Source organism: Silurus meridionalis, chromosome 7, assembly GCF_014805685.1.
Source record: "Silurus meridionalis isolate SWU-2019-XX chromosome 7, ASM1480568v1, whole genome shotgun sequence".
NCBI lineage: Eukaryota > Metazoa > Chordata > Actinopteri > Siluriformes > Siluridae > Silurus > Silurus meridionalis.
In genome coordinates, this window is record NC_060890.1 from 10,921,465 (window position 1) to 10,943,960 (window position 22,496).

The window sequence follows — 22,496 nt, forward strand, 5'->3', positions numbered from 1 at the left end:
AATAAGTGCCTTGGTCAGGTGTCCAAATACCTTTGTTCATATAGTGTACAAACCAATGTATCTGTGTGAATAAGGAAGTACCCCCATACCTACAGACACATAGCTTTTTCATTATTCGATTTACTTTATCCTCAATCTCTCTGTTTACAACACTAGTATACACTGGTATACACATTTTACAATCTTTTCAGTTACAGATAAAGCTTTGTAGCTCACTTTGTGAGAATGTTCCAATTGTCAAAGGTGTCTTAGTGTCTTATATACAATGTACTGGGTGGATGATTTTGATCTTATGACCCTCGGAATCATATCTGGTTTCCTTTGTTATTTCCTAGTCCAGCAGAGAAGTGCAGTGGTGGACAGTAACGAATAAGATGTAATTCGTTAAATGTAATTAAATGTAATTTGTTACTGTACTTAAGTCAGTTTTTATTTTTCACGAATCTTTACTCAAGTGTTTACGTTTGGGGAGACTTTTACTGTAACTTCATCACATTTCAATGTCAATTACGATATTTTGCTTTTTACCTTTTTTTATTTATGAGTGGATAAAAACTTAACTGGTCAAGCAGGCAGCAAGTCACCAATCAGGGTAGAGCGCACGCTTTGTTTTAAACTTGTTTTGATTGCACCTTGGCAGTGGTGGATTTAGGCGTAGGCGACATGGGCAGCTGCCCAGGGTGGCATCTTGCCAGGGGACAACACAGAGAGTTGGATAAAATCTCGTCACTAAAGAGCATTGAATTACAAATTAAAAATATGGATGAAAAAAGGTCTAAACCCTCATGAGCCCAATTCGGAAAAAGGAGAAAAGAGGTGTGCGGGAAACGTGCAAAAGATAAAAGTGTGTGCAGCTCTTCCACTCATCTGGTTATGAGGATAGTAAAGTCTAATGCATTTGATGAAATAGGTTAAAACCTAAATGTTTCTTAGGTTATGCTGTGTTGCCTGCTATGCTTTTGCTATGCATAGAGCTACAATATTTCTTTTAGCTTGCATAACAATAGTTTATTGTATGGACTTTACAGTGGCGAGCGGTCAGGGCCAGCAAAACCTTCTATGCTGATCTAAACACTATCAGAAGCACTGACCTACATTTACAAGCTAAATTTTAATATTTGTTCCATGAAATTGTATTAATTTATTCCCAACAGTTTATTTTCTTCATTTCGTAGTGTTTCTCTTGGCTGCACTGCTTCTAGTACGTGTATTTGGAAGTTCGATTTTTTGTCCAATCAGATTAAGCCTCTATGTGCTGCCATGTCAATCTAATCTGCCCAGGGCATTCAAAGTCTGTACTGCTGGCCCTTTTACCTTAGAGAATATTAGCAACGGGTCTGTTTCTTTAACCAATCAGATTTCATATTTGCGTCAGCATTTTTCCGTCCTCTGATTGGTTGGTCAGAGGGAAACTGTTACAGCCAAGTTCGACTAGCAAAACATGTCTGTAGCTGCACAAATGAATACATGTGAGATAGATGTCTTTACGCCTGCAGAGGAAAATACATTTATTTAGTTTCGAACATAATTAAAAATACATTTTCTAGAAAAGCTAGACATCGTGAGGAGAGGTCGGCCAAGCCCTAAGCTAGCGAGCTTGTCTCAGCCTGGGCGGGAAAGGGTTTGTTCGCCACTTCCAGACCAGTAAATACAAGCTTACAGCCAGAGGAGCTTTTCAAAGCTAATACTAATCAATGGGGGAGACGTTGGTTTATGGTGTGGTTCACCCAGGGCATCATTCAAGCTAGAACCACCATTGCCGCTTGGTGGTATCTACTTAGCACAAACATTCAGTTCAGCATCAGTTCAAGCAGAACAGCAAGCAGAACATTTTAAGAGGAATAAATAATGGAAGAAACTCCTGACTCGAACTTGCCATATCACCTGTAGCCTTATTTGCGTGATCTTTTTAAGTCGTTGAAAAGAAGGTTTTGGTTTTGTTATAAATATAATTTATAAGATATCAAAGTGTTTAATTTATTAATATCATTCTATTAATAGATTGGTGTGCTAACAGTAACATTAGAGTATTTTCACATAAACATTGATTAAGCAACAATCTTCTGATAAAAATTATAATAGCAACATTATAGCCATAATAAATTATAGAATTTGGCTATTTAAGTACATTCGAAGGCAAATACTTTTGTACTTTTACTCAAGTGAAAGTAACGGGAACACTTTTACTGGAGTAATATTTTACTTGTATCTCTACCTTTACTCAAGAATATGCTTTGTGTACTTCGTCCACCACATGTGAAGTGACGTTTTTTTCTTAGTCCTTTTCTGGGGAAAATTAGTTCCTTCTTCTCCATCTTATCAAAACAGTTTAGGGAGGCAGTGCAGCAGCAACCTTTGTTGGTCTAGAGGAGGGGTATTTTGAGGATCTCCACCTCGAGAACTTCTCTATAGGTTCTACCAGACACATGTGGGTTGATAAATATAGTTTATTCAAATGTTGTTTAGCTTTGTTGCTAATATTGAACATATTTGTTAAAATATATTAGTAATTATATCATTAAATATTAGAATAAATTATTAATATGGGTATTATTATTACAACTATAATAAGAAGAGGAAGCAGATTTTTGCATTCAGTCTACTTAATTGGTAGCTGTCATATGACAGATGTGGAAATTGACCAATTGACCAAATCTTTTAAGGTGGAAAGGAAAAATAAATACAACATGGGAGCGGTACCAGTTATTCAAAGTGCACAATCTACAGACTCTTACACCAAGTGGCAATTTTTATTAGCCAATCCACCTACTGGCATGATTTTGGGGAGAGGAGGAACCTGGAGGAAACCCTCCCATTAATGGGGAGATCATGCAAAGAAACACAACACAGACAGTAACCCAAGATCAGTATCAAACTGTGGACTTTGAAACTGTCAGGTGGGAATGCTACCTGCTATCAAATGAATGCTTAAATATTCATTCATACATCTTCAACCTGGTCAGGGCTATGATGGATCATGATTCAGGAACGGGGGTGAGGCAGAATTGCAGTGAGCCACAAACACTTAGAGCATTAAAAGCATCTCAGAGCAGAGGAATGTGGACTGTCGCTGACAGCTTCAGTGCCAGCTTATCTAATGATCAGCCCATATGTCACACTCACAACTGTGTCTGGAATGAACAGCCAGCACTGGATGGCACTCTACAGCAGAAACGCTGCCACAAAACCTGTGAGAAGACAGTGCCAAGTTTAGTAAGGAAGAGCCTCTTGGACGACATTTAAATGCGAGAACCCAGTGTGAGACCGAGATCTGGAGTGGGCCTGAAATGAGCTGTGCTGAAAACATCCCAGCACCAGTGTATATGATGTAAATATATCCTGACCAAAAAACAGCAATCCTTGTTGATATTCTCTACCGACATTGTGTAAAAGCAATAAAATAAAAATAAGTGAAAAAAGGCAATGACAGGTAGACAGTTATAAGAATAACATTACAGTACAGAGAGTCTCTTGCACCATCACTGCTTGACACCTCTAGAGAAGTTTTTAAAAAGTGCTAGTGTGTGTGTGTGTGTGTGTGTGTGTGTGTGTGTGTGTGTGTGTGTGTGTGTGTGTTTGTGTGTGTGTGTTGTTCTCTCAGGGGCCCTATAAAGTTCCTTCAGCTAGCAGACAGAAGTTCATGTTGTGATCCAGATCATCTCACAGGTGCTCTATGGGGTTTAAGGTCAGGAATATGAGAGCAGATCATGGACTGTTGACCATTTGTCCTGCCAACCTGCTGAAACTTCGTCTGCTGTGGCAATACCGGCACACAGCACACTAGTCTGCGGCATGCTGGCATCACATTATAATTCATTAGCGTCTTTTAATAACTAATTATTTTCCATTTAGGATTATATTTAGGAGGTATGGTACATATCAGAAAGATCTAAGGAATAAAGCAAATTTTATACCTTCATAAGAAAAGACAACATGCTATAACTAAGTTGTTTTCGTTCTGGATATGTTATTTTTTTTGCATACATTTTTTATAATGATCACATTTTACTCTAATATGTTTTAATTGTTATATGTGATCCTCAGTATTGTTTGGCTCCTACAGTATAGTATGATGTGTGTTTCTTATTGTGGGGGGATTTCTCCTTAAGATTTAGACCTTCTTTTGCTTACACAGTTTTTTCCTAGTAGTAGTTCTTTCCTCTGGCTAAATTTGGCCAGTTGTGCCAGATGCTTTTAGTATTGATTCTAGGAAACCAGAAATAGGTAAAGGGTAGATGTATTTTATATATTTAACGTTATTATTTTTTTCTTGCCACCCACAGTGGACTCTCAGGAAATTATGTGGGTGTTTTACTTTTATTTAGATGCAAGTAACATCACATAAACCTTTTTTGTATGCAGGCAGACACGAGAGCAGGAGACACCTCCGGACTTCTTCTACTTCTCTGATTTTGAGAGACACAATGCCGAGATCGCTGCTTATCATCTAGACAGGTAAGCATCCCTCACCTGGTGCTGTAGAGCAAAGTTTTTAAATAGATTAATACATTTACTGTACAGGATAGTAAAACACTCACATAGCCTGTTTTGAACAGTTTTGTTATAAAGGAAACATAAGGGGTGATGTTAATCAGTTGTATGGGCTGGAGAAGAGTTCTTCTCTTGTTCAGCATATTGCACTGCCTTCAGTTAGTGTGCACATGAACTGCAGATATGTTGGCAAACCTTGTCGGTAGACAGCAGGGTTGCCATGTCTGTGTTTTCTTTTCCAGGGACTTGTTTTTTTAAACAAAAGTGAGTTGAATGATGAGTTTTTTTTTAATGGAAAATAGATGATTTATGGTAGCAGTAGAATGGGCTTCTGAGAACAGTTGAATAAGTGGTGCATGTTTACTTCTGCAACTAATTTATGTCTCGCTTTTTTAAGGCTTTATTTGACTCACCCTTGTTTTTATGTTTTTAAATTGCATTTATATATATATATATATATATATATATATATATATATATATATATATATATATATATATATATATATGGAACATTTACAATAAAAATTTAAAGATGTGACCATAAACTACCTACAAAGTACCTATTAGCATTGTTCCAATTGTTACCAATAGCATTGTTACAGCTTTACCCATTAACAACATTTGGAATGTACTGTGAAATCTACAAAAACATGTACTGTATACATGTCTATGTCTAGGATTTGTTTGCAGGAAGATGTTCCAGTGTGAAATCTGACATTCATGTGTGAATATATGTGTGATGATGTACATTTGTTGAGAGCCCAAACAACACTATGTGTGTGAGGGTGTGTGTGAGGGAGAGTAAACCAGGCTTAACAAGAAATCCACAGAGGACATGGTGACTCACTCAAAATCAATGCGACTCCCATTTGTAAACACCCACCAAGCTCACTTTGAAAATATCCTATGGGTTGAAGGGGATATATATATATATATATATATATATATATATATATATATATATATATATATATATATATATACATACAGTCATTCTGAATGCATTGATGTCACTGACAAAAGATGACAGTCAGTCATCGGCATATCTTATTGTCCTGCCAGTGTGGGTTTAAATCTGATTGCTTCACCTCAAGTCTGAGTTTCTTTTTTATTGAATATTACCACCTGATTGTAATTGCACAGTTAATCTAACTGCTTGTTTGCTAATACTGTGACCCCCTTGCAGTCTGTTCATGTGAGTTTGATTCTGTTCTGCTTCAGTAAAATGTAGCGATTTTTCAGTCCAACCTTCTTTTACTCTCTCTACACATCTGGCCCTCAGCTGTAACCTCTCACTGGCCACAGGCACGCATGTGGGAAGGGAAAGGAAACCAAGAGCATGAAAAAGCCACCTTCCTTCTAAATATAAGTTTGTCTGGGTTAGCCAAAAGTGCAATTTTTGAGTTCGGTGTCGGCTGCATTCAGCATTGCTGAGTGAACCTCAAACTCTTCAGCCACGGCCTCCATGATCACATCAGTAATTATCAGATTTTAGTCAAAGCTGATTGCTTATGGCCGTGGCCAGAAACCTGCACTGAAGAAGAGGCTGAACTTCTTTTCTGTGTCTCTCATGGCTTACACCGGCTCATAGTGACGCAGAATTTCCTGTACATCCACACTCCTTCTGCTGCCTCTGTCAATGCGACTGAGCAATTAGTAGCTTCGAGTACAGTCATCCCTCAGGCTCAGTCAATTACATATTTTTCAGGATGAATATTTTAAGTTGCTCTGTCAGCAGAGAGCCTCTGAGGAGAGTGAGCATGTGTATAAAATGAGGCATGCATGCTGAATGCCTATTAGAGCATGAATGGTTGAATATATTCTCATGGCATGGCAGACTGCACATGCATTAGTGTTTTTGAAAGACATGCTTTAATATCCAGGCCAAATGATGAAGGAAACATTGCGGAAATATCAGCGAATTTTTGTTATGCAAAATATCTATGGTTGCAGAACTTGCTAAGGTGTTTGACCTTTTTCATTAATTGCTTTTGTATTCTATAACTTTTTCATAGGAGTCATTTTAATTGTGGTAAAAATAAAATGAAATAAATAAGTATAAAGTATTATTTCCATCTGTTTGTTCCTCTGATATGTCGATTTATGAAGACGTCTAGGAGATTAAACAGTGTGGCTAAAGCGCCCTCTGCTGGTAGTTTAAATCATATTTATGCATTGATTCAGCCATCTATGTGGATGAGGAATATTCTTATCAAAGCACTTGATAATTTTTTATTTATGATCAGACATTGATAGATTATGACTTAATGCAAGTGTGTGCAAGCACCTGAATATGTTTGTGTTTAAATGGAGCACAAAGTATGAACAGTCTGTGATTATTCTATTTCACTGTATTTTTTGCTAATAGGTTTTCTGGTGAAGTAAAAATTGATAGCTCTTTTTTATAAAATATTAGATTTTAAATTCAGTTATTTAGAAATTTTGGTGTCTGTTCAATTTTAACCACTAACTGCAAATATTTCTATTAAATAAAAATTCTGTTTTGTAACAGAATCTTGGATTTCCGACGTGTTCCTCCAGTGGCTGGTAGGCTGGTAAATATGACCAAAGAAATTAGAGATGTAACCAGAGACAAAAAGTTGTGGAAAACCTTCTTCATCTCTCCAGGTACTGAGCACATTATAAAACTCCCAATTAGTACATTTAGTACATTATTACCAAATATGTAGTAGCTAATATTAAGCAATTATTCCACTCACACTTTTTTCTGTTTTTTTTTTTTTATTTAAAATTAGAAATAGAATCAGTGTGATCACTTTAAACCATTTTACCCTGTTTAAAAAAAACAGACTTATTTTACAGACTGGATCTTATCACTAGATATAAAATATAGAAATATAAACCGTTAGGGGTCGCCACAGTGGATCCTCCGCATGTTAGATTTGGCACATGTTTTTACGCTGGATGCCCTTCCGGCTTGGGACCGGCACTAAGAGTGGCTGCTAACCACTAGACCACTGGACCTTATACAATGCAAAAAAACAAAACAAAAAAAAACCCCGAGTAATACAGGTAGTCGTCGACTTACGACCTATGCGACATACGACCATTCGACTTTACGACCACAATCGCTAGCCGCGGCGTACGACAGTGCGGACCAGCTTCCGGCATCATTTCACAGTACTGTACATATAGCCTACTCTACTTATGATCAAATCGTGTCCCAATCGTGGTCGTAAGTCGACGACTACCTGTATATGTAAAATGCAGGATGGACGTTGTAACCAGTCACTAAGGCCATATTAGTAACTGGATACAGTGAACACTAGGTGGCGGTGTTGGTTTTGAATTCTCACTTTAATCAGCTAAAAAAAAACATTTGGAATTTATTGAGCTTTTATATGTTTTTATTAAAAATAAAAAATTTTGCTTAGATTACCATAATCTATTTGTTCTTTTCCACAGCCAATAATATCTGTTTTTATGGTGAGTGCTCATACTACTGTTCCACTGAGCATGCTCTGTGTGGAAAGCCGGATCAGATCGAGGGCTCTCTGGCAGCGTTCCTTCCTGACCTGGCCTTGGCCAAGCGCAAAACCTGGAGAAACCCCTGGAGACGCTCCTACCACAAGCGCAAGAAAGCTGAGTAGGAACCACACCACTCACACGTCACTAGATAAACTTACAGGGTTTACACTCAGCTTTATACAAATAATAATGTAATATATACATAATGGGATAGATATTCAGTGCATAATATTACTGCTTAAGGTCCACACTGTGTCTCCTGAACTATTTCTACTTACCTTAGGATTGTAATAACAGCACACATTTCAATTATAATAATACTATTAAGCTTCACTATCTAATTAGTTTATTAGGGAAATTAATGATCTTTTATGTATTTATTATATTTCTAAATTATTAGTAGCATTATATATATATATATATATATATATATATATATATATATATATATATACAGAGAGATATTATTATTATTATTAATACTTTCCATTTTTATGATAAATATATAATACTAATAGTATTAAAATTATGATGATAATTATTCATCATCATAATAATGAACTGGATCTAATTACTACTACTGGAACTACTTTATCACAAAAAAAATCACAACAAATGCAGTGGGAAAACAAAGGGGAATTTTTTTTTACTTTATAATTCAGAAGCAGGGCTAAAAAACAAGTTGGAATCCAATTGTAGATATAATATATAATTATAGATATAATAGTTGGAGTAAAATATAAAAAGGTGTAAGACAGCATTGTGACTCAGAGAGCACGATCCTGAGTTTTCTTCTTCTTCTTCCTCTTCTTCTTCTTCTTCTTCTTTCGGCTGCTCCCATTAGGGGTCGCCACAGCGGATCATCCAGAGCACGATCCTGTGTAAACGGTGTAAATATGAGCAGCCAGTGCCCCATGTGACATTTTCACATTACTGAACAGCAGAAATAGTCTTAGGATGTTTATTCTAAACAGATCCTGCATTTTTACATCAGATAATCTTGATAATCCGCTGAAATGAGTTCTGTGTGTGTTCCTAGATGGGAGGTGGATCCAGACTACTGTGAGGAGGTGAAACAAACTCCCCCATATGACAGCGGCACTCGTTTGCTGGACATCATGGATATGACCATCTTTGACTTTCTTATGGGTAACAGTGGCCTCTTGGTTGTGATGCAATTTCAAGTTGTACAGATTTTAAACAATTGTTATAATAAATAATCATTTTCTTTATTTACAGGGAACATGGATCGTCATCACTATGAAACATTTGAGAAGTTTGGAAATGAGACCTTTATTATTCACCTTGACAATGGAAGAGGGTGAGACAAGGCTCCTCTTTATTTACACAGTGAAATCATTTCTTTTAATTAAAAACTATATAGTGTTCAATACTAGGATATGTTAAGGGCACTGATGAATCAAGTTTTTGTTCTCGTTTCAGATTCGGCAAACATTCCCATGATGAAGTCTCGATTCTGGCACCACTGAGTCAGTGCTGCAGGTTAGTCAGAAGATTTTTACATTATTATTATAACTCAAATGTTAAAGAATATAGTTAAAGTTAATTTATTTAGCTCTTAAGTTCATATTCTGATCCTGCATTGCAAGAGTAGTTTCTCTTCCTAGAAAAACACCAAAAGTATTGTCTATCGTATGCTATGGTCTAGTATAGTGAGGTGTAGTCTCATATAGTATAGTACAGTATTGCAGCAGTAATTATATACCTTAAATAATACCTTGTACAAATATTTTTTAACAATTAAATAGTATTGCATAATTAAACTTTTTTTATTCAAAATAAAATTTTAAGCAGCAGTGAGGCCATTTTCATAGTTATTGTGCGTGGCTTATCATGCGCTCTTGCTAAATAATTACTGAACGATCGCTGCATTTCCACAGAGTGAAGAGGTCGACTCACTTGCGGCTGCAGCTGCTGGCTAAAGGGGAGTACAAGCTGAGTATTCTCATGGAGGAGTCGCTTCAGAAAGACTCACTGTCCCCCATCCTTATCCAACCCCACCTGGAGGCAATGGACCGCCGTCTGCGGCTCGTGTTGCAGGTGCTAGCTGACTGCATTGAGAAGGAGGGCTACAGCAGTGTAGTGGAGGACGACATGACATCAGAAAGCATGGACAAAACCTCAGCTCCTCTGAGGTAGTAGGTCTGGAGGAACCGGCTTCCCGGCTTTCGAACACGTCTCAGCAGACCACAATCTTCTCACATGGGAAGCTCTGGAAGATGACTTTTCTGAATTCAGTGAATTCCAAAGACTCTGTCCGCAATCGGTGGACCATGTCTGTCACGTTAAAGACATACATGTGGACAACGTGTGCATCGCTGCCTGAGTATGTGGATATTTCTGTCTTAATGCAGTATCTTTTGTTCTTGCTCTTTTTGGGCGAAGACGGACTGTTCATTTAACAGAGGTTTCTTTTTTTAGTCAGAGAGCTTTGAGTGGAGTGCAGGTTAGCTCCAATATGTGTAGCTGCCAATAATTATTTATTAAGTTTTATATTTATTTTCAAGAAATTAGTTTGAACAACTTCTTATGTCAGTCCTGAAATGACAGGTGGGATTCAGTGGAAGCTTTCATGAAATTCCAGTGTTTGTGATAGCATTTAGAAAGTGATTGTTGTGTGTTTAAAATACATTCCTGATATAGCCTGTTGGTTACCAAGAAAATCCTGCTTAAAATCACATTAAAGCAACCTGTATCATCACCTGAAGGGTGTTTTTTTTAGCAAATCTAATCATAAATATAATAATAACAGCATATTAGAGAGGTTGCCTAATATCGTTCTGGGTTTGTTCATTTATAAGGCAAGCTGGGTTGACATACAGAACGTACAGTAAACTAATTACACCATAAATATTAGAGGTAAATTATTGAATAAACCAGCACCTTTTGTGTTTTTACCTTGAGGTTTAGCTTACATGTATAGCAGTGGTATTTTGGCAATGCACACACACACTTGCATTGCATTCATCAGAGCTTTTTCATATTTATATGTTTAATTTTAACTGATTTACAATATTTTGGTGGGCTTTGTATACACTGTGGTGTGATTGTGCTAGGCTGAAAAGCTGCTACTTCAGAAAACTTAACATTTAGGATTTCGGAGCAAGCAGGGTACCGAGATGTGCATAGCTGTGCATAGCCGTTCTCTCTCTCACTCAGTAGGAAGATGACAGTCTGTCCTCCAGCTATTAAGCATGAACTTGTCATTATTTGCTAAGGTTTTTACAGTCTAAACAGATTATCACATTTATTTCCAATATACTTTACAATCCTGGTCATTGTGTATAAGCCTTGTACTGTATTTACTTTACCATTACTTGCTGTCCTTTTTTTTTTTGTTTTAATTTTTACATGAAGAGTGAACATGGGTGTTAATGTACAAAGCAAAGACTGCACTAAAGCATATTTCAGTGTCTGCTGAAAAAGATCTGTACATATTATATGAATCTATTACCTGTGCAATCATAGAAATACTTGAAGATGTGGGTTGTATGTAAATGGGTTACGTGACTAAGCGATGGGATTGCATTGCCAAATTAAGGTAATTTGTTACATCCGGTGTTCTTTGTTTTACAGTTTGTTATATATTAAGTTCAATCAGAAATATCTAACGTATAAACGTTTAGAGATGCATATATACGTTTTTAATTGCTCCGTTTCTGTGTAAGGTTTCTTTTCCATGTCCAAGTGCAATAAACTGACCATTGCAGCACATCTGTCTACTGAGTACTAATATGGTGTAGCTGGCCTGAGTTTAGTCACACAATTAAAGTTAGAGATTATGTTAATTTCCTTTTAGTTTTTCGCAGCTGGAAAACATGGATGTTCACCTCATCCTTGTGACAGCCATATACTGTAAGTCAGAGGGGGTGTTCAGTTTTTGTTGTTACTTGCCTCGATGTCTTTAGTCTCTACACTGAAGCAGTATCTTAAATATTAACCTCAACAAAAGTGAACAAAATGAACAAATGTATTAGGACACCTGACATTTTCAGCCATATGTAGATCTTCCCCAAACTGTTACCACAAAGTTGGAGGCATACCATTGTACAGGATGTCTTCAGATGCAGTAGCATTAAACTTTCACTATACTTAAACTATGAGACACAATCCTGTTCTAGCATGACAATTCCCCTGTGCTTAAAGGCGAGCTCCATAAATATATGGTCTACATGGGTTGGAGTGGAAGAGCTTAAGTGGCCTACTATAGAGCTCTGACCTCAACGTTATTAAACACCTTTGGGATTTACTAATGCTCTTTGTGGTTGAATGAGCACAAATCTCCACAAGCACACTCCAAAATCTAGTGGAACTAGATACCTTCCCAGAAGAGTGGAGTTTGTTATTATTATAACAGCAAATGGGGACTAAATGTGGAATAGGATGTTCAAAAGAACATACTGTATATATCTGATGGTCAGGATTAACAAACTTTTCTCCATATGCTGTATGTTCCTATTGAAATATGTGTGATGAATGGAATATTGTTAACACAGTTATAGCTGTGTTTTATTTGAAAGAAAAACAAGCAAAAACAAACCAAAAATAAATAAATAAATGCTGGACATCAGCAATGTCAGGTGACATTGTTATCTCCCAAAATGAAAGAGAAAGAGCTTCTTTTCTCATTTAGTAATGTTTATGCCACAAAATTTCACTGAAGAATTAGTTAAAACAGCAAATACTTGAGACTCCAGAGACTCAGCTCAGCTAATTAGCAATCATCAATGTGATTAGTGTGATGGTGCTAAAGGCGGTGTCTGCAGGGGTGTCAGTCAACATGTAAAGATGTAGTGAAAGTAGAGATGAAGAACTAAAAATCTCACTCTGGCGCTAGAATCAAATAGCATTGTGGGTAATGTGGGAAAAGTGAATACACACACACACACTTGTTTAAATACAGGAAGTCGCCGACTTACGACCACGATGGTCGTAACTCGATTTGGTCGCAAGTAGAGTAGGCTAAATGTACAGTACTGTAAAATGATGCCGGAAGCTGGTACGCACGGTCGTACGCCGCGGCTAGCGATTGTGGTCGCGATTAAAGTCGCATAGGTCGTAAGTCGACGACTACCTGTATCGTTAGAAAATAAGTCCATAATAAATAGAGCAAATGCTAATTAGAAATGTTTAAAATATTAAGGGTGGAGTTTGCCTTGAATCGTATTTCAATTAAACAAATATGTGCTAATGTCAGAAATGTTTCTAAAAAGGTTTAAGTGAAAGAATACCCAAAAGTCTTAAACATATGCATAACAGAAGAATCCTAACGAGAGTTTATAACGTGAAGAACTGCTTTCGTGCCTTGATTGTGTGGAAGTTTTGATGACCTCCACGTGGCCTTAGCTGAGTGAACCAGCGTCTAACTTTAGAGACACAACAATCCTAACAGTGGACGGAAACAGAGCAGAACGTAAAGTCCCTTGGGCCAGCTAGAACTCTGTAATCGCGATCAGACAAGCCGCAGACACCAAGCAGAGGAAAGAGCGACATGGGAACGCAGAAGAACTTGTGCTCTTACACGAGGATGCCAGATTGAGCAATTATGGTACAGAAAATGACCTTGGGTTACTTTGTATAATCGGTGCGCGTTTTTTTGTGTGTGTCATTTAATGGGTTTGGAATGAAATATAGAAACATTTGGGGGAATCCGGTGAAGACAACCTGGCAACCCTCCATTAATTTACGCGTAATTCATGCGCGTTCACGCTGATGAGCGGCGATTGATTTCTTAAAATGTCGTACAATTAATATTAATATACGACAATTAACATTAGGTATTGGTTTACTTTATAATTGCAAATAGTCTTGTGTAAAAAAATTTCAACACAAAAAAACCCATTACATTCAATTAAATGCTTTCGGGAAAAACATGACCACACAATGATACTGAAGTAGTTTTGTGTTGAGAAGTAAATAAATGTGGCATGAGATCTTGTTAACTTGTGTGTCCGTTCAGCAGGCAGTAGCTGTAGTATCTGTATCAGTGTAGAGGCCACACACACACTGGATCCGCCGCAGGCTGTTTGTCGGCCTCGCAGTAAACCCTGAGCCCCTCATCTGGTCCGCTCAGGCTCCTTTTGAACACACACGTCCTCCCGTTTAGTCACGGAAACGCAATTTATGCTCATTACACAGCATTATAGATTACATCTACGGAACTCGATTGGCTGCTGTAAGATCTGTGTGATCCGGGCTTTGTGGAATAGACCCTGCTCAAAAATTGACCAAGAGGCGCTCACCTTGTGTGTGTGTGTTACAGGGTTGGAGTCAATGTGCAGTCGCTATTAAGCGGCTAAATCTATTAGTCTAAAGTGAAAAGCTTCAGTTTTAAGGCAGAACTAGACCACCCAAAGTTCTGGTGTGTGTGTGTGTGTGTGTGTTTACTGGCTCCGTCATTAAAGACTATTTAGGGAAGCAGCCTTACACAAATGGTGAGGGGGGAGTTAGTGAAAGAGGGAGGAGGGGGGCAGAACGAAGAGAGAAGGGTGTGTGTGTGTGTGTGTGTGTGTGCGCGCGCGCGTGTGTGTAGTGCAGTTCCTCCACACCAGGCCATCACTGAAGTGTGCTCACTTCACCAAGTTCCCTTCAGCTCTCAACAGCCCTGAATTCCACTGAATGATCCTCTCAGGTGACTCTCCAGCCTGCTCTCCACACAATGTTCGACAATTCACAATACCCTTACAACTGCTTTAATTATGATGGAGATTATCCGTCCTGTGGAACTGAGGAGGAGAAGAAAGTGTGCAGACCTGCTTACAGGTATTTGTCTTCAACATTTTGATTCCACAATCTATTATTATTATTATTATTATTATTATTATTATTATTATGTTATTGTTGATGTTAACATTACAAAAAAATGAGGACTATGATATTAAAAAAATTATAATGTTATTATTCTAATTCTTTCAAATGACCTTTATTTAAAAAGTACTGTAATAAAGCCTAATATCAGATTTATAATAATAATAATAATAATAATAATAATAATGTTATTATTATTATTATTATTATTATTATTATTGGAATACATTTATAAATGTACAAATTATATAGTTCTATAAAGCTGCTATGTGAAGTAAAGTATTGTACAAATTAAAGTAAATGAATTGAATAGTATTTTAACAATAAACAATAATTATTTTGAGTATTAATTACCAATAGTACTGAAAATAATAGTTATAATTAATAGCAATTCTATCAGTTTAGACTAATAGTAAAAATTGTATTACTATGGCTGTTGAAATTAAGTTAATAAAATGTTACCCCAACCATAATATATTGCTGTTTGAAATACAACTTTGAAATTTCAAAAAAACTTTTTCAAAAACTGTCTGTGATTTTTATAGCATTTGTTTAGTGCTTTCACACCAGGAGCTGGAAACCACTTTGCTGCTATTAAATGTGTCCTTCTCTCATCTTCCTCTTACAGTTATATTGCGCTGATAGCCATGGCCATTCAGCAGAGCCCGGAGAACAAAGTCACCCTATCGGGCATCTATGAGTTCATAATGAAAAGATTCCCTTATTACAGATCCAACCAGAGAGCCTGGCAAAACTCCATCCGCCATAATCTCTCCCTCAACAGCTGCTTTATAAAGGTAAGAGGGGTGCCAAAACATAATACAGCACAAATGCATGCCAAGATTAAATTAAATTAAAATTCTAGTGAGTAGTGGGGGAGCAGAGCCCTGCTCACAAACTCTCCCTGTTTCAGGGTTGAACTTTTGTTACATGGCTTACATGTGTGTAGGTAATAGGAGCTTGTGTTATATAGATGTTTTAGGCTGTAAACTCTTTGCCTAACGTACACCTGCAACTAACCCCACAGACAAGGCTTTTTTCAATTCCACAAGAGATCATGAGGCCAAAATGTCTTTTTGCTCAGGTACCCCGCACCGAGGGCAATGAGAAGGGGAAGGGAAATTACTGGACTTTTGCCACAGGCTGTGAGTCCATGCTAGACCTCTTTGAAAACGGCAACTTTCGTCGGCGCCGTCGTCGGCGACGCAACTTAAGCTTGGGCTTCAGGGAGCCGTCTGAACCCTTCAGCCCCATGGACCCTCAGCAGAACACCACGGCAAGGTCGCTTCATCCTGACTCTTTTTATCCAGAGAGTTCAAACCACAGAGTGGACCAGCGCAACCCTCCTCTCAGCAAACCCGAGCCGGAGATTAAATTCAGCATTGACTACATTCTGTCCACACCAGACCCCTCACCAGGGTTTAGACCTCCACACAGTGGCTCTGCAGGAGCTATGATACAGCACCTGGAACCTCAGCAGCTCAACCTGCACTTCTGGACCCTGTAAACTACATATTCTGGAAAAGACTGAAAAAAAAATCATGAAAGCACACTCAGAAACGTGGTGAAAAACAATAATATGATGATTGTTGTGTCGAGTTCATCAGAATTTTGAGATCAAATCTTTAAACACCATGTAGGTACAAATACCAAAGCCTGGACTAGTACTCAAGGTGCAATGGATTAATGATAAAAAAAAAAAAAAGAAATCTGTAAGTTAACAAATGCACAGAACATTTCTTTATTTGGCTTGTTAGCGGAATTCTTTCTCCTCTCTATACAAACATTCGTGATGATTGGGAGTAAACTTGTAGGATTTGTTTCCAACTGAAGAACACAAAGGAAGTTCCACTCTGGAACTTTTGAGTATAAAAGAATAATAAAAATAATGATTTATATATATATATATATATATATATATATATATATATATATATATATATATATATATATATATATATGCTCTAATTGTGCTGATATTTGTAAAATAAATAATAATATAAAATATTATAATATTATAATTGACATAATTTGGTCAGGTTATTTTATTATTTAATTTTAAATCATTTCCAGACCTAGGCTTAGGAACCTAACAGTTGTTCAGTGTGTGTTTAAGCCTGACTTTGGTCTATGCACATTTTTCAGCCTTTACATTATACATCATCTCCCTTAACACCCACTGCGCTGTCAGACCTTTATAGATGGCCCATATCAATTTAGCAGATGAGAAACAATTTAGAAGACAGATTTCAATTTAACAACTTAATAATCAGTGTAAAATATAACATTGATCATGTGTGATCATTCAGTAGGTCACAGGAAAGGGGAAAGCTTTTTGTGCAATACCAGCAAATACATTATGTGTTTACTACAATAATTATGGCTGTGGTTTATATTGCATATAATCTGTATAAATGCTTTCTGAGGAAAAAATAAACCAGACATCAGACAATTAATACAAATCTCTAATCAGGTGGTAAATCTACACTTATCATGCACTTATTACAATAGCCATAAGACGTAAAATTTATTGCCACCATTTCTGTCCTAATATTAAAATATACTTAAAATTAACATTGACGCACAATATATGTCAAATTATTAAAATATGGATTTATGTATATATTTTTAATCAAAGAACAGCTGCTTCTTGAGAAATTGTAAAACAAAATCAGTCCTTATGCAGTTTATTACAATGAAAGTGTCAGAACAGTTCATGTAAAAGATTAAAAATGTGTCATTCTTTGTATTTTAAATTCTGTATTTCCGTGACATGGTAATTTACATGCTGCCACACCTGCACGCTCTAACCTTCTCCGAATCCGACTAATCTCTCTGACTGACCTTTTCCTTTGTGCTGAAACGGAGTCGCTCTCAATTTGATTCAGCCGCTCTATTAGAATACATATCATTCATAACAGTTCACGTTTAAAACGGAAGCCTGTTAACATTTATTTTCCTTCGAAGGTGTATCAATCATTGCATTTGTACTGGAGAGGGGACATTTTTCAATTTAACCTTTATATTATGGTGTGACTACATCAGGAAGGTTTCGACACACTTACCATGAGTGGCATTTAATATAGTATTACACTTGCAAGGTTAGCAGCAGATGTGACCTTATTCAAATCCTGCTGCCACTACATCACCACTCCCAATGCAATTATAATTAAATGCCTTATGCCGGCTTGCAAATCCCCTGATCGATCATTGATATTAATGTTAATATTGCACTGCCCCCCAGCCCCTGTCTAGCAGTAGAACTGTTATGGATCAGCAGGTTTCTATTAACAGAGCTGTTGATGTTGTGGGCTGTGGCGTGGATATATTTGGGTAAATTAACTTAGCATAAAGTGCTCCAAGGCCTGGGCTTAAAAAAAAAAAAAAAACAGTGGAAACAGCAACAACAACAAAAAAAAGGACCATAAGCCTCTATATACGATTTCTTCTTTGTGTTTGCTTAAGATTACTTTGTGTATAAATGCCATGAGATGATTCAGAGCAGACTTAGTTAATATTTATTGATATTTCCGGAAAATTTCAGTATGGGTTGTTTTGCGTTTGTCTATGCAAATAAAAAATGTCTCTTTTTTATATTACAGCCATCTTTTTTTTTTCCTGCATAACATCATTGCATTATGTGGTACCAGTGTGACATTAGTGAAATGAGGAGCTTAGGGCAAAGTAAACAGAATTGAGAGAGGCAATTGGGAAATCAGTGATGTGCAACAGCAGCAGCAGCCATATAACAAACATAAATAGCCAATTTACTCAATTGTTTTAAACTTTTCTCCACAGTTTATAATTGCTTTTTAATAGGGCTCAATAACTCATATAAAAAAATGCTTTTTAAGAATGCATTATTGCATGTTTATGTATAAGAATGGCAATCCAATTATTAAGTTCCTGATTAATAATAATTTCCTTGAGGTCTGTTTTTCGCTGAAGAGTAAAGATGAAGTACTCGCCGGAGATTAATGTAAATGTTTGAATGCTCCAGGTGTTAACGAGGATTATTTCAATAACTCGAGGCAAGAGACATAGTAATGCGATTCTAAGAATCACAGAAAAAATTCACCACGTTGCAATTTTCATTTTAAATCTGTTCATCTTTCTGCTGTGGGGTTTACATTTATGTGAACTAGATTTACCTGTAGGTAAACCTGAACAGCATTTTGTTTTCCCTAAATGACCTTGGGGGACTCAAATCAGATAGACACGAGTGGTAAACCTAGTCAACAGAAATGACATGTGTCCAAGCAAATAATATGACCTGCATTGTGAAAAATAATCATAAATAAATCCCCATGGTCTGTGTGGAAGCTGTCTTTAGCTCAGGATAAAAAAATACAAAAAACATTAAAGAAATCCATCATTGGGTGTTTACTGGCAAACAGAGCACATTGAAATATTGGGCATCACCCTCTCATTGTGGGAAACAGCTAAAAAGGAAACGTTTAGTACTTATGTAATTACATTTAATGAGCATTTTGCTGCTGAAATCTTTGAGTTCATCATGGCACTTCTCTTAACGTTTTACAGAACAGCCTATGGCAGGAGAGCTGTATTTATAATTAAGTCTAATTCCTCCCAAATTACTGGCTTTTTATTGTTTAAAAGAATAAGTGAGATAAGCTCGCAGAGTAATAGCGGCTCAGGAATATGTGCAGTCACTAACCCAGACAGATCTCCTGCACATGACCATTAAAAAAAAAAAAAAAAAGAGTATATTTTAAACATCACTTTATAGCCAATGAAAGAAAGCAGAAAAATCAGTGTTGATGAAAGGTCACCACTTCGTATGTCTTTATTGAAGATTAGCACATGCATGAATCAAAGAGCACAGAGTGCAACTTGAGGTATAACAACAAGTAAGCACACAGACCAGCACATCAGTACACAGCAGTGTACGGTTTAGCCGTGCCTCACACACACACACACACACTTGTATTCAACACACTCTATATCTTCACTTGTTCTCCGTTCTCCATGAAATGACAATTTCCTGCAGCGGGGATAAATGTATGCTCATACGGACACGTTAACACATCAAATACATATCCATACAAAGAAAAGTACTACTCATACACATACATGAAAATGCTATACGGATGCACTGATTTTTTTAAAAATTCCATTCAATGTTATGGTTTAAAAAAAAAAAAAAAAAAAAAGAGAATCACTAACCACTGTTTGATAATTTAAGCATTTCTCTTACATAATTTCAGTTAGAGTGAAATCAATGAATCAATGCATTTATTTTTTAAATGAACGTTGGACCATGAAGTGTAAAACGCTAACAAAAAGCAAAAACACAAAACACACCCAGGTTTCTCTTAACACAAGCCTTAAAAATCCACACAAAAAAAACAATCCATAGCTGTGAAGTCGATCGCCACGTTCAGTTTTTGCCATCAAATACTGACAGTATGAAATTAAAATAATAATCATTCAGTCCTAATTTCTCCACATGTAGACCGCGGAGATGGCTACACTCCCAATTACACTGAAATACAAGCAACAAAGGGTGTAGTGCAGCAGCTGACGAGTGTTTTTCTACCCATAAACATATCCATACACACTAATAGACAAATTGCACATATTTGATTGAAATTAATTACATAATGTTTTTATTTCTTCATTATAGACAAGGGTTTTCAGCATCAGTGAGAAAATTATGTGAGTTCAGAAACGAAGTATTCATGAGATTCTGTACCTTAAAATTTAATTGCCAGCCGATGCTGATTAGTGTTGATTTGTGTTACAGTGGAAAAAAGCTATTAATGTTTTGAACATAAAAATACCACAAAAAATATAAAGAAAATTACTGCTAAAAATGAAATGTACATTTATTTCTTCCCAAGAATTTCGCATTTGCCACAGATTTTCTTTTAATATTGCCAAGGCTAAAGGAATTAATGTATTCTATATAAAGAAAGGTTATACATTTTAGAAACGACTACTCTGTTGCAACAAAACTCCTTATCAAAAATTGACCATTGTCAAGCTAATCAAATCCAAACAAATCTGTCAGCCTTGTCTTATTCACTTCAAACCTCACTTTACTGTTCCCTTTGCTTACCAGATGTTCAATCTAAGTTACCAAAATTTACTGTCTCTATCAATCATGCTATAAAGCTTCAGATTATGTGTCCAGGAGAATGACTTGTGTGTTCAGGACAATCTGCTATTTATTTGTTTTTATAAAAGCAGAATGTAAAAAAGTGTCCCATCATCATCCAGCCATTTAGAACAAATCCAGAGTTAATGAACAGTCAAAAAAAGATTACACAGGGTTTCTCCTGCATTAAAATAAGGCAAGATAACTATCTGTTCTAACAGGCAAGTGTGGAATACACTGTTGAGGATAAGTGGACTCTGTACTATAATTAAATGAAAGCACTTTTTTTAAAAGAAACAAGCCATTATTATTATACAACTTCTCTTAATATTTCTGCATGTTTTGATTTGTTTGTTTTTGTGACATATGACATGTTACGTTTGGGAGAAAAAACTTTTGCCTATTAACAGTTAGATAAAAAATAGAATTGATATTTAAATGTTTGTGGTGATTCACAGATCAGCTGTTAAATGACAGAGGAACAGGGACTGGAAAAAATCCAGACATATGGCATATTTAAATTCATATCTGGTTTGTTTGGAGTTTTTTTCACTTCTCTTTTTGCCAAAGAAGTAGGTTTTAGTGTGGCATTCCTAAAAAATGTCAGCCAAGTCGAACATACATCAAAAAATTTTATTTTATTGGAATAAACTTGTACATAGAGAAAACATTCTCCATTTACAGTGACGGGAAAGTGCCATGTCAGCGCATCTTTCAAGCAGAAGATTAAGAGAAAGAGATTAATGTAAAATAGGGGAAGGTGGTGGGGTTGGAGGTTGGAGAGTTTAAAACACCTATGCAACTTTTTATTACTGATGTATATTTGTATCAAGTGGCAATGTGCCGTTGTTATTTTTGTTCAAGGGTGTTTTGGCTGTAGAATAAAATTGCGACTCAAACACAGTTTTTGGAGAGAGTTCAATTCCACACGGAGGTACCCCCTGATCCAAACTATTCTCCTGGACACTTATAATCAGATATATGTAGTTTGGTGTATTAAAACGGCACACATTTGTGAGTTAAAACACTACACAAAACACTCAAATGTATCAAAAAGTGTATTTATCTTAGATATTATCTTATCTAGGGATATAATATTTTTTACCATAAAAGGTACTATATATATACTATATTAGCTACTTATGACTTCTTTTAAATAAGGCAGATCCATTCCATTTTTTTAGTACCAGCAGAGAGCTTCACATCACTCCTATAGTAGTTGTGTGAGGGGGGGGAAATCCAATTTAACCTGCCTTGCAGTCACCATCAGCCTTGAACTCTATTTACTTGGAATAAGTCTCATATAAGAGGCGGCATTACAATGAATGACTTCGCATTTCAACAAATGCTCTGTCTGAACAGCCAAAAAAGACTGTTGAGTGCAAATGATCCTAAATATACATATTAACACTCTATCCCTTTGCCATTTCTCAAATAGGTTTTATGTCTAAATTAATGACATGCATTATCCTGAGGCAGCACACACACAAAAAAATACAGACTCACTTTATCAATCACTACACATAGATCTATTTCCAATCAGTCACTTCTGCTTCCTATTCCCT

General features: G+C 36.5%; 2 protein-coding genes across 2 annotated transcripts in view; both read left to right on the forward strand.

Annotated features, from left to right (window-relative positions):
* Positions 1 to 11,715, forward strand: part of fam20cb (FAM20C golgi associated secretory pathway kinase b) — a 33,624-nt gene extending 21,909 nt beyond the window's left edge. Inside the window, exons 4-10 of the mRNA XM_046853810.1 lie at positions 4,363 to 4,455; positions 7,006 to 7,121; positions 7,920 to 8,100; positions 9,022 to 9,131; positions 9,222 to 9,303; positions 9,426 to 9,485; positions 9,884 to 11,715. Coding sequence (XP_046709766.1) covers positions 4,363 to 4,455; positions 7,006 to 7,121; positions 7,920 to 8,100; positions 9,022 to 9,131; positions 9,222 to 9,303; positions 9,426 to 9,485; positions 9,884 to 10,142 — 901 coding nt within the window. The 3' untranslated portion in view covers positions 10,143 to 11,715. The remainder of the gene's footprint in view (positions 1 to 4,362; positions 4,456 to 7,005; positions 7,122 to 7,919; positions 8,101 to 9,021; positions 9,132 to 9,221; positions 9,304 to 9,425; positions 9,486 to 9,883) is intronic.
* Positions 11,716 to 12,692: 977 nt separating this feature from the next.
* Positions 12,693 to 16,653, forward strand: foxl3 (forkhead box L3). Its single transcript, XM_046853811.1, has 4 exons — positions 12,693 to 13,551; positions 14,635 to 14,765; positions 15,439 to 15,607; positions 15,895 to 16,653. The coding sequence occupies exons 1-4, from the start codon at positions 13,549 to 13,551 to the stop codon at positions 16,315 to 16,317; spliced, it is 726 nt and encodes a 241-aa protein (XP_046709767.1). The 5' UTR covers positions 12,693 to 13,548; the 3' UTR covers positions 16,318 to 16,653.
* The last annotated feature ends 5,843 nt before the right edge of the window (positions 16,654 to 22,496 follow it).

What these genes read in the sequence shown, in the direction of transcription:
- foxl3 (XM_046853811.1), top strand. An exon ending in GTGTGCAGACCTGCTTACAG is followed by an intron (nt 14,766 to 15,438) that starts GTATTTGTCTTC and finishes TTCCTCTTACAG; the next exon opens with TTATATTGCGCTGATAGCCA. An exon ending in TCAACAGCTGCTTTATAAAG is followed by an intron (nt 15,608 to 15,894) that starts GTAAGAGGGGTG and finishes CTTTTTGCTCAG; the next exon opens with GTACCCCGCACCGAGGGCAA.